This window comes from Triticum aestivum, chromosome 2A (assembly GCF_018294505.1).
Source record: "Triticum aestivum cultivar Chinese Spring chromosome 2A, IWGSC CS RefSeq v2.1, whole genome shotgun sequence".
NCBI lineage: Eukaryota > Viridiplantae > Streptophyta > Magnoliopsida > Poales > Poaceae > Triticum > Triticum aestivum.
The window spans coordinates 66,573,172-66,584,487 of record NC_057797.1 but is presented as its reverse complement, the minus strand read 5'-3'; the positions used below and the strand labels follow the sequence as shown (position 1 = coordinate 66,584,487).

Below are 11,316 nucleotides of genomic sequence, written 5' to 3'. Positions count from 1 at the left end.
AGATAGATATGCAGTATTATTCTCAACGGAACTTTCGTTCGTTAACAGCGTTGAGATCACCATCATATATAACTTTATTTGTCGATGCAAAAAAAATACTTCATTTTTTGATTAAATTATCTAAAACATGCGTATTATTCTAGCGGCGCTAGAAAGGAAAATATCTGGTTGTTAACAAGACACATCTCATGCAATATGACTAGCTACCTAACAGGCCAGAATATTCAACTAAACATCCCCACAAGTTCGGACGACCTATATAAAGGGCTGGTAGACACTAGACACACACTGAAACCCCTAACACACAGAAAACACAGAGAGAATATACATGGCAGCGTCACCGCTGCCGAGATGGGCTCCGACGCCGAGCCCTACCAAGCCACTCCGGTCGACGACGTCGTCGAGCACCGCCATGGTTTCATGGCGCGGATGGTCGGCGTGGCCGTCTAGCCCCATCTTCTTCCCGCGTTGTCTCTCCGACTCCGAGCCGCCGGCTAGTGGGGTGGTAGACAATGCAAAGCCCGGTACTACGGAGGTATTTCTCACGTGGAAAGACCTTTCTGTGACGGCCATGAGCGGGAGAAAGGGTCGTGCTGTGATCCTTGATGGGCTTAGCGGGTACGCGCGCCCTGGCGAAGTGCTGGCTCTCATGGGTCCTTCGGGCTGTGGCAAAACTACTCTACTTGATACCTTGGCTGGTATGGCTTGCCTACCCAACAAAATAAGCTGGTAACTTGACATGTTCATCTTCGGAAAAATTAAACTCAACTTTTTGCTCAAAACATAGCTTTACTTCCTTCAATCCTGTCTAGAAATGCATAACTATATTATCTGAAAATGAGTAGATCATTGCCGATATTGTATCTGCCCTTCCATTATTGAGAAAAGGACTCAATTCACAATTGAAGTAAACTTGCTAGGGAAATGAAAAACGAAACTTTTGAAAGTAATGCTTGTATTATCTTCCAGTCTCTGCATCTAGATGGTACTATAGGTAACCATAATTTAAAGTGCTCAGGAAAAATTACATATGATAGGAGATATGTTGGTTATCTGCTAATTTGTTGCAGTCATGGTCTTGGGGTATTTATACTCTTGCAGTTTGTGATATTGCTTAGAAAACATGTCCAGAGACCAAGACGATAAAATAAATACATCAAAAGATTATTTAACCTTCGGTTCTACTAAGTCTAAAGTTTGCACACAAGTTTGGGTATACTCTCCTTGTTTACATTTACGAATATGGTCATAACATGTATGGTTAAACAGGACGACTTGGACCCAACATGAAAGAGAGTGGAGACATCATGATCAACGGTTGCCGACAGAAGATTGCATCCAGAACCTCTGTAAGTTGTCCATGCTCATACGACGCTCTCAGTCAATGGCTAGCTATTTAAAACCGAACCAAATCACAGCCCTCTCACGACTTACACGTTTCTGGCGGTCCGTTCACATGATTTGGCCGATCTCAAGTGATATGACGGATGGCTATTAAAGGTTGTCGTACTAAAATCTACCAGAAAATGTCATCGTGTAGCAACGCTCCTGTACAATATTGATAGAGATGTAATTAAACCTGGACGTTTGCGTGTAACTACCTAATAACAAGTTCCGACCGATCGCTTGCATGCACTAAAGGCATATGTGACCCAAGAAGACGTGCTGATGGTGACGCTGACGGTGGCGGAGGCGGTGCACTACTCGGCGGAGCTTCAGCTGCCGGACTCCTTGACGCGGGCTGAGAAGCGCTCGTGGGCCGACGATGTTATCAAGCAGATGGGGCTCGCCGCGGTGGCCGGAACCCGGATCGGCGGGCGCGTTTCCAAGGGCATCAGCGGTGGCCAGCGGAAGCGAGTGAGCATCTGCATAGAGCTGCTGGCGTCGCCGCCGCTCATCTTCCTCGACGAGCCGACCAGCGGGCTTGACAGCGCCGCGTCGTACCACGTCATGAGCCGCATCGCCGGGATCGCCAAAAGGAATGGGACGACGGTCGTCGCAGCCATCCACCAGCCAAGCACGGAGGTGTTCGAGCTCTTCCATGGCCTCTGCCTGCTGGCCAACGGGAAGACGGTTTATTTCGGGCCAGCTTCCAAAGCAATGGAGGTACGTATCCGTTCTAGTGTTAGTATTACTTAGAAAAACATCTCGGCTAACTTTTATGAAACATTCATATCTAGTGCAATCTTCTGTTTTTTTTCATTTTTTTCTATACACCTCTATATGGCCCAACAGATAAAAATAGGCTAAAAACACTCAGTGCGTCAAATAGCAGACGAACTAGCAGGTCTGGCATGCCGGTGGGCCGGCCTGATTAGTAGTTGGGCCGTGCTTGGGCTGCGACCTCCTGCCCATGGGCCGGCACGGCACGGCCCGGCTATTAGTCGTGCCGTCGTGGGCCATGCCGTGCCAGGCACGTTTACCACGGGCTGGGCCGGCCCGTTTGGCCAGGTATGCAACCAATGTTCTGAAATGTGCCAACTGAGCGATGGGCACATGGGTCACTGTTTATATATGCACATGTGTCACTGTTTTAGAAAGTTCAAAGATGCATTTCAAACTTTTGATACTGTCTAATAAATACGTATCAAAAGTTCCATGGGCTACTTGAAAAGTTTGGTATCTTTGTTCTGTTAAATACATAATTGTTACAACAGTTTCATAATGACGGATAAAAATGCACAAACTCTCACTCCAATATGTGCCTTTTAACTTAGGAAAAAAGCCACTCAGCAGTTCCCCGGACAAATTCTCTACGCTAGTAGGTCGAGGCAGGTTGAAGGCTACATGGATCCAGGGCCGGCCCATAGGCCGGGGCAACGGGGCGACCACCCTGGGCCCCTGGGAGGTAGGGGCCCCAACCCACGTAGTAGTATATTATACAGTAAGGCCCAAGCCCACCACGTAGCTAGCACTCACGGGCTAAAAAAATCGATAGCTAGTTTAGCTACGCTGCTGCAGCGCTCCATCGATCTCCTTCTGTCTCGTCTCCAGTTTCCTCGCCCCCTCGGCTCCTCCCCAAATTCTCCAATCCCAAAGAAGAGTGCCGCCGCTCCGGTGCACTTCCAAATTCGAGGCGCCGCTCCGTGCATCCATTAATGGAGACCAACGATGCTGTTCCTCTGCCCAATCATCTCTCTTTGCATCCTCAACGTTCCACATCTGATTGCAGACGCTTGAGGCATCACTGCATCAGAGATGGTACGTCTACCTCCTTCCTCTAATCAAGTACTCTTTTGATTCAAAATAGCCCGGCACTCCGCCTCTGATTGCTCCATCTGACACCTTCAATTCTTCTCTTCCTAGTTCTTACTCTACTGGCATGTTCTTCAAAGCTTCATTGGATCCATGCGCAAAAACAAAACAAAAAGCTTCATTGGATCCAGGGATTAGAAGGGGAGACGGGGAATGAGTGTTGTAGCCTTGCAGATGTGGGAAGCTACATCGACAATTCGACATCAAGCCATATGCTTATATTCAGGTGCTTTTCTCCTTGTATTGACTGTTTTTCTGTAATTTTTTGGTGATATGTCTTCTGAAAAATGTTTATCAGTGAGAAAAGGAAGTGAAAGAAAAACAGTATATTATTGCTACTTTATGCATTGAGAAAGAAAATTTGGATGAAATAAATACTGATGTGGTTGTTGACGACTTTTCTTCCAGAAGTGCTAGGAGAAATAACAAGATCTGCATGTGTTTTTTTCACCTCCCTTGCGGTTTTAGTTCAAAATCCATCAATCTATGCTTGTATTTACTAAATTGCTTTGGACATACAATATATTCTGAATTTTTATTTGTACACAAGGGCCCCATTTTGTCGTCCCACCCCAGGGCCCCGAATATGTATGGACCGGCCCTGCATGGATCGTGAACCAAAGACAGGCGGCAAACGAGCATGAAATAAGAAGATGGTGATTTATTTACCCTTGATCATATAGACAACAGTTTTAACTCCCTTGTCACTTATGTTTGCCAAATTATCCTTAGGATTATCCCTCGATGAACAAACCATGGGAACTTATTTATCTTGAGCGGAACCTTAGTTTTCGAACTAACATGCCTAGTATTTATGTGATCCTAATACATAGATTTAACAAAGAATATCCAAGAGGAATGCAACCGCCCTCGGAAGGAATCAGATTCATTAGTTAAGTTGATCCAACATACTAAATGGAGCCTTGATATCCACGTATCCTCGATCAAAGCACGTCGGAACTGAATGTTCAACGGATTTGCCCTAATACTATATTAACAGAAACTTCTTTCCATTGCACAATATTGTAGAAGGTCGGGTACGATAAAGGCAATGGTGTATCCCTACCTAGGTATCCTCCCAGAAACATGTAGTAGGACTATCCCAACTTTAAAACCATCTACACTAAACAACATGGACTTTACTCTCATCAAACACGTCCAAAAGGGTGAGTCAGCTGTTAGTTGTGTTGGTACCAATCTTTAAGTTGGAGGTAATTGGTGCATAAAAACTCTAGCCACACATCCTCCTCTTGCGTAAGAAGTTTATGTAGCCATTTTTTAAGAAAACATTTGTTCTTCATTTGTAGATCTTCAAGTACTAGCCCCCCTTGGTCTTTTGGCCTACATAAAATATCCGACTCCACCAAGTGGTACTTCTTGTGTTTGCGGATGTGCCAGAAGAATCTAGAACGTTAATAATCATGTATTTTCCATACCCCTTGTCGTACTTCAAGGAATGAGACCATGAAAACTGGTAGGATGGTTAGTAGAGAGTTGACGGATGAGACGTCCTCCATAGAACGTAAGTTTTCCTTTCCAACAACCAAGTTTTTTTTCAAACCGGTCGTCAATACACGTCCACTCTTTGTTTATAAGCTTTTGAAAGTGAATGGGTATCCCAAGAAACCAAAATGGGAGCTTTCCCACCTCATGTGCAAAAAAAAATGCTTATAGTGATGATCTTCCTCTTTGGGACGCCCAAAGGAGATGAGTTCACTCTTGTGGAAGTTCATTTTTAGCCCCGACAGTTGCCCAAGGATACATAATATCAATTTCATATTTACTGCACTTTCCAAATTGTTTTCCATAAATATGATAGCATCATATGCATAAGGGAGAATAGAAACACCACCGTTAACTAAATGTGGAATGAGCCTACCCACCTGACAATCCTCCTTAGCCCTCACTTTCAGAACCACCAGCGGATCAACTGTGATATTGAAGAGAATTGGCCACATAGGGTCCCCTTGCCCCTACCCCTTCTAGGAATTTCACAGGTTTCATCATTAACTTTCACTCCAACACTACCACCATGTAGTAATGTTTCCACTCATTGCCTCTAGTTCAGATCAAAACCCTCAATACACCAAGCTCCTTCTAAGAAAGACAATTTGACTTTATTATAGGCTTGCTCAAAATCGAGTATAAAGATAACTTCGTCAAGATTTTTAGTATGTAGGTCGTGAATAGTTTCATGAAGGAGAACCAACCCCGCAAGATATGCCGCATGGGCATGAAGGTCATCTAAGTAGGACATTACATAGTTGCACCTAGCCTATTAATTTATACCCAATTTAGTACAAAAAAGAAGTAAAGCTAACATTAAGCAAATAGATTGGCTGGAATTTGCCAATTCACATTGCATCCTCCTTCTTTGGAAGCAACCTGATAGTTTCATAGTTTAACTTGAACAACTCAAGTTCCCCATTGAATATGTCATTAAACAAAGACATTAGGTCTATGTGATAACCCCCCACATCTTTGATAAAATTCCACCGGGAATCCATCAGGCCCCAACATTTTATTATTTTTCATTTGAGAGATGTCATCATACACCTCCTTTTCCACAGAAGACGATGTCAACACAGTTTTTTTTGGAGAGGTGAGGGATGTCCTCCGTGGTGTCCTCGTCTATCGACACAAAGTTGGACATTGGAGATCCAAACAATTGATTGTAGTAATCCGAAATATATTATTTAAGGTTTTCTTGGCCCGCAATCGTACACTCATCTTGTTCAAGCTGAACACTTTCCTTTTTGTGGTGCTTTCCTTACATGATCAAGTGGACAATTTAGTATTACTGTAACCCTCCCTAATGTACCTCGCTTTGTTACGCTTTGATCTCCTCCTCACACATGAGCTTGATAGGGTCCTATTTGTCTTCTAATTTGGGAACACACTTTGTCCGAACAAGGGGATCTAATTCTGCTTTAATGTCATCAATAAGTGGTAATATCCTTTATCTGTCTTTCTTTTAATTGCCACTAGCACTCTTAGTCTATCCTTATAGGAATATATTGTCTAAGATGTTGGATTCTAAACCACCACTTCTCTACATTGGTGGCACCAGGTGTCTCCTTTTCCCATTTTGCGGCCACCATCTCAAGAAACAATCCGTCTCGAACCATGATATCCCAAAAGAGAAATCCTCTATTCTCCATGTGAGTGGCCTCACCAGATCGCAAAAGAAGGGGCGCGCGTTTAGATATTCCTCATTTCAACGCATGCACCATCACCCGGGGAATTGTTTTTGCACCCACTTGATGCTAGCCAAGACACGGTCCAACTTCTCATATTTTGGTGTGGCTAAACTATTAGCACAAGTAACCGACATTTTGACAGAGCGATCTCCCTCTAGTTAAGGTTTTCAACTAGAGATAAAAGGCCATCTAAAATGAAATTTAGCACTGTTCTTCTAATCTTGCTACCAAATAAATATTGGAACCCCCACCCACAATCAATAGTATGTTTTCATTCCATCAAATTTAAACCAACTTACCCAGGGAAGCGGATGTGTGCTTGTGTTGCACTATCCTATTGACCGCCACCGGAACCCAATCAAAGCAATCAACTTTGGAACACAAGTGAAACTTAACGACATAATTTTCCACCTCCATTTTCCTAACAACATCAAGTGTAGTGTTATTAACCCCGAGTAAAATAAATACCACAACTCTTTCCGTACGGTAGGCAATACCATTCAAAATCAATGTTGTCACAAATATTACCCAAGAATTGAGCAGTAAAGTCCGGCCTAACGGTCTCCATTACAACAATAAAATCCAGATTTTGATCCCTAGAAGTTTTAGCTAACATCGGTGCTTAACCAAGTCTGAAAACCTACTTTGTTCTACATTACACCTCTCATTTATCCGTGTAGCTTCCCGATGCCTACACTAGTAGAAAAGGAGGCTTTGGTCCAGGCCGGGTAAGCCCATTAGTCCCGGTTCAGTCTAGAACCGGGACCAATGGGTGCATTTATCCCGGTTCGTATGGCTAAGGCATTAGTCCCGGTTCACCTGGGCCCTTTAGTCCCGGTTCGTGCCACGAACCGGGACTAAAGGGTGCGATGCCCATTAGTCCCGGTTGGTGGCACCAACCGGTACTAAAGGTTACACCTTTAGTCCCGGTTGGTGCCACCAACCGGGACTAATGGGCTTTGAGGCATTAGTACCGGTTCATGGCACGAACCGGTACTAAAGGTCCCATTTTCAAACTCTCCCCCCGGACCGCCTTTTCAGTTTTAGAAAAAACAAAAGAAAATGATGGAAATGTCAAAAAAATAAAATAAAATAAGTTTCCCATGTGATATGTGGTCTAATTGTTGGGAAAATTTACAAATATGAATTTTGACTTTATTTACAAAATCTCTCTGGAATTTGTAAAATGGGCATAACTTTTGCATACGAACTCGGATTAAAAAGTTTTTTATATGAAAAATCATCTACTCGAAAAGTTACATCCGATGGAGATGGCCTATGGCCTGTTTGCAAATTTGTAGAATCCTCAAATTCCAAAAGGAAAAAAAGTTATGCTCAAATTTCAGTTTTTTTAAATTTTCATTAAATCTGGTCAAACTACTTATTCAAGAAGTATTAGTGTTACTAAATAATTATTCAAGAATATTAGTGTTATTAAATAATTATTTCAGTTTTTTTGAATTTTGGTCAAATCTGGTCAAACTATGGTCAAACTGTGGTCAAACAATGATCAAACTACTTATTCAAGAAGTATTAGTGTTACTAAATAATTATTCAAGAATATTAGTGTTATTAAATAATTATTTCAGTTTTTTTGAATTTTGGTCAAATCTGGTCAAACTATGGTCAAACAATGGTCAAACTACTTATTCAAGAAATATTAGTGTTACTAAAAAATTATTGTTTTTTAGAACAATAGTTTCAAACTCAAACAGTGAAATGTGTGACTTCATGCTCAAGCTAAACTCCTGAGGGTTAATAGGATTGACATCTTACTATTGTCAGGAAAACAACGAGTGCAGACTTGGAAACGAGGGAGAATAGAACCCGAAAGTTAAGCGTGCTCAGGCTGAGGGAGTGGGAGGATGGGTGACCGTCCGGGAAGTTAGATGATTTGGAATGATGAGGGGTGATTAGAGATTAAATTGAGCAATGATGAGAGGTGATTAGAGATTAAAGGTTAAAATAATTTAGAAATTTGAAAATAAAAAAAATCAAAAAAAATTCAAAAAAGAATCAGAAAATTTCCTTTAGTACCGGTTGGTGTTACCAACCGGGACTAAAGGTGGACCGGCCACGTGGAGGGCCTTTAGTCCCGGTTCCTGAACCGGGACTAAAAGGTCGGTACTAATGCCCCGACCCTTTAGTCCCGGTTCAAACCAGAACTAGTATCCTTAGGCGTCAGGTCCTTGCATATATACTGAATGTCATGTATAGACAAACCGTTAGGATCGACATCCTTAGTGGGAATGACATCCCACCATGCTTACTATGTGTAGAATTCCAAAATATGTAAAACCTGCTCACACAAGTCTTACAAATCACACATATTTCTCAATTTTAGAGATTTATGCAATTATTAATTTTTTGTTTACTAGAACATTCACTATGTTTACAAGGTAGAAAATCATTTGACGTCAGCAACATCAAAGTTGTAAATATTTCTAAACTTTGCATCTTTTTTTTTTGTGAAGCCTCTCGACTACAGTACAGTTGTAGTATCTGAACTCACGCACTAACACACACCACACTCACACCTCACGCACACACACAACCCCAAGAGCGCAAGCTAGACCTACAAATATATACCATATACCGCGTACATATATAACTACAGGGCAGGGCCCTGCGGCAACGGGCACCACATTGCAATATAGCCATTATACATCAGACGCGGGAGAGGCGCAGGCAGCTGACCACACACGGGGGCAGCTGAAATTATTAGGGGGTAAAGACCCCCGGTGAGACAGCCGAAAAATCGTCCCCAAAGGGGATCGAACCTAATATAAAGTTTGCATCTTGAGAACTTTTTATGTAAAGTTTGTTGACTAATGTAAACACCAATTTTTTGTAACCATTACATTTCCTAAGCAAAATGTATTTGTTATTGTAAGCTATTTATTTTTGTCACGAAAATTAATATCTAGATTGTGTACAAAAACATCGGTACTCATTTGGGTAACTTGTAGTTCTTTGATGCTAATGGCTTCCCATGCCCATTGAGGATGAACCCTTCGGATCACTTCTTAAGGATGATAAACATAGACTTTGAGGTACGAAATTGATCTCTTGTTTTTTTATACTTTTAAAGTTTAACTTCAATGAAATTCAAAGGCATATACATCATATTTCCATAGGAATTTGGGGAAGAATCTACTGTTAATGCGCCGCATGCTGCAAAAGTAATCCAGACTTTGGTTGGTTCTTTTGGGTCTGTTGCTATCTTAGACACTGAAATGGAAGGAAGGCAAATAAATCAGGTTTCTTCTTTATCTAGACTAAGATGATGCATTAGGTTGAGTTTGAAGTATATATGTCTCACTCATATGCTTCATGTTTATATGGTTTATGATCCTGCAAGGCGACTATGTAGTTCAACAAAGGCAAGCTACATTCTTGACAAAATTAGTTGTCCTAACCAAAAGATCGATGATAAACATGCACAGAGACATAGGCTATTATTGGTTGCGCTTTGGTATCTACATGGCACTTTTTCTAACCATTGGGACAATTTTCTTCAATGTTGGTCACAATTATTCATCAATCCAAGTAAGTCGTTGATTTATAATCTATACGATGAAGCAACAAAAACAACAACTAGTAACTATTTCTTGACCCTTTAAGGCACGAGCATCCATGCTTATGTACACATCCACCTTTATGACAATGATGGCAATCGGTGCTTTTCCATCATTTGTCGAGGATATGAAGGTGGGGAACATTATCCTTTCTTACACATATCTACTTTGTGTTTGTGATTTTGTGTTACATGATCATTTGTAAAATGTAGGTATTTGAGAAAGAAAGGAGGAGTCGACACTACGGGGTCACTGAATTTGTCATAGCCAACACACTTTCATCAACTGTATACTTGGGCCTCATCTGTGTGCTACCTGCTATAATTGCTTATTACCTAACTGGGCTTCAAAGAGGAATAGGACACTTCTTCTTTGTTGCAACACTATGGGCTTGCACAATGTTGGTTGAAGGTTTGATGATGATTGTTGCAGCCATCGTACCTGATTTTCTCATGGGTATAATCACAGGATCTGGAGTACAAGGGTTGCTAATGCTAAACGCCGGTTTCTTCAGGCTTCCAAATGACCTCCCAAAACCAATATGGAAGTACCCAACTTACTACATATCCTACCACAAATATACAACTCAAGGACTGTACAAAAATGAATTCTTGGGCTTGGTGTTCCCAAATTTAGCTGGTGTCGACGGAGTCATCACCGGTCAATATATCCTGAAGAACAACTTTCAAGTGGAGTTAGGCTACTCGAAGTGGGTTGATCTTGCGATATTACTTGGAATGGTCATTATCTACAGGGTAATTTTCCTGGTTATTATAAAGGTTTTCGATGTGGCAAAACCAATGATAAAATCCTTCATGATAAAAGTGTAACTATTACTATATGTATGTAGTTTTAAATAAGGTAACAAGACATGTTTTATTTGAATCATATATGTATGTAGTTTGCATAGATAAAAGCATAGAAATTGAGATAGTAGTATTCCTTGTATGTTTATTTTCTCTTGAATAAATCACCACTATATTCATTAGTCGAGGGTATTTCCCAAGGTAGCTAGCAACAATAACATTTTTTTCTAGGAGTGGCATATTTTAGATGCCATAGAAGCTAGCTTAGGAGGACAATGTTATCCCTAGCTGACCAGGGCTCAAATCCCGGTGTTCGCATTTTTCTGAATTTATTTTAGGATTTCCGACTATGCGCGTTTAGTGGGAGGAGACGTTCCCGTCGACTACGAGGTGCCTATGGTAACTTCGTAAAATCACAATATGATATGCCGGTTCAGTCTCGTGTTCATAGGGGTAGGGTGTACGTGTGTACGTTCA

At 41.5% G+C, this 11,316-nt stretch overlaps 1 protein-coding gene across 1 annotated transcript; it reads left to right on the top strand.

Annotated features, from left to right (window-relative positions):
- The first annotated feature begins 287 nt into the window (after positions 1–287).
- Positions 288–10,918, top strand: LOC123187512 (ABC transporter G family member 1). Its single transcript, XM_044599385.1, has 8 exons — positions 288–698; positions 1,270–1,349; positions 1,642–2,106; positions 9,425–9,508; positions 9,593–9,712; positions 9,813–10,004; positions 10,080–10,166; positions 10,246–10,918. Exons 1-8 carry the CDS (start codon positions 329–331, stop codon positions 10,861–10,863), a joined length of 2,016 nt encoding a protein of 671 aa, XP_044455320.1. The 5' UTR covers positions 288–328; the 3' UTR covers positions 10,864–10,918.
- Positions 10,919–11,316: the final 398 nt, after the last annotated feature.

Coding starts and splice junctions, on each gene's coding strand:
- LOC123187512 (XM_044599385.1), top strand. CDS start 329: ATGGCAGCGTCACCGCTGCCGAGATGGGCTCCGACGCCGAGCCCTACC. Junction 699..1,269: donor TCTACTTGATACCTTGGCTG/GTATGGCTTGCC, acceptor ATGGTTAAACAG/GACGACTTGGACCCAACATG. Junction 10,167..10,245: donor CATTTGTCGAGGATATGAAG/GTGGGGAACATT, acceptor TGTAAAATGTAG/GTATTTGAGAAAGAAAGGAG.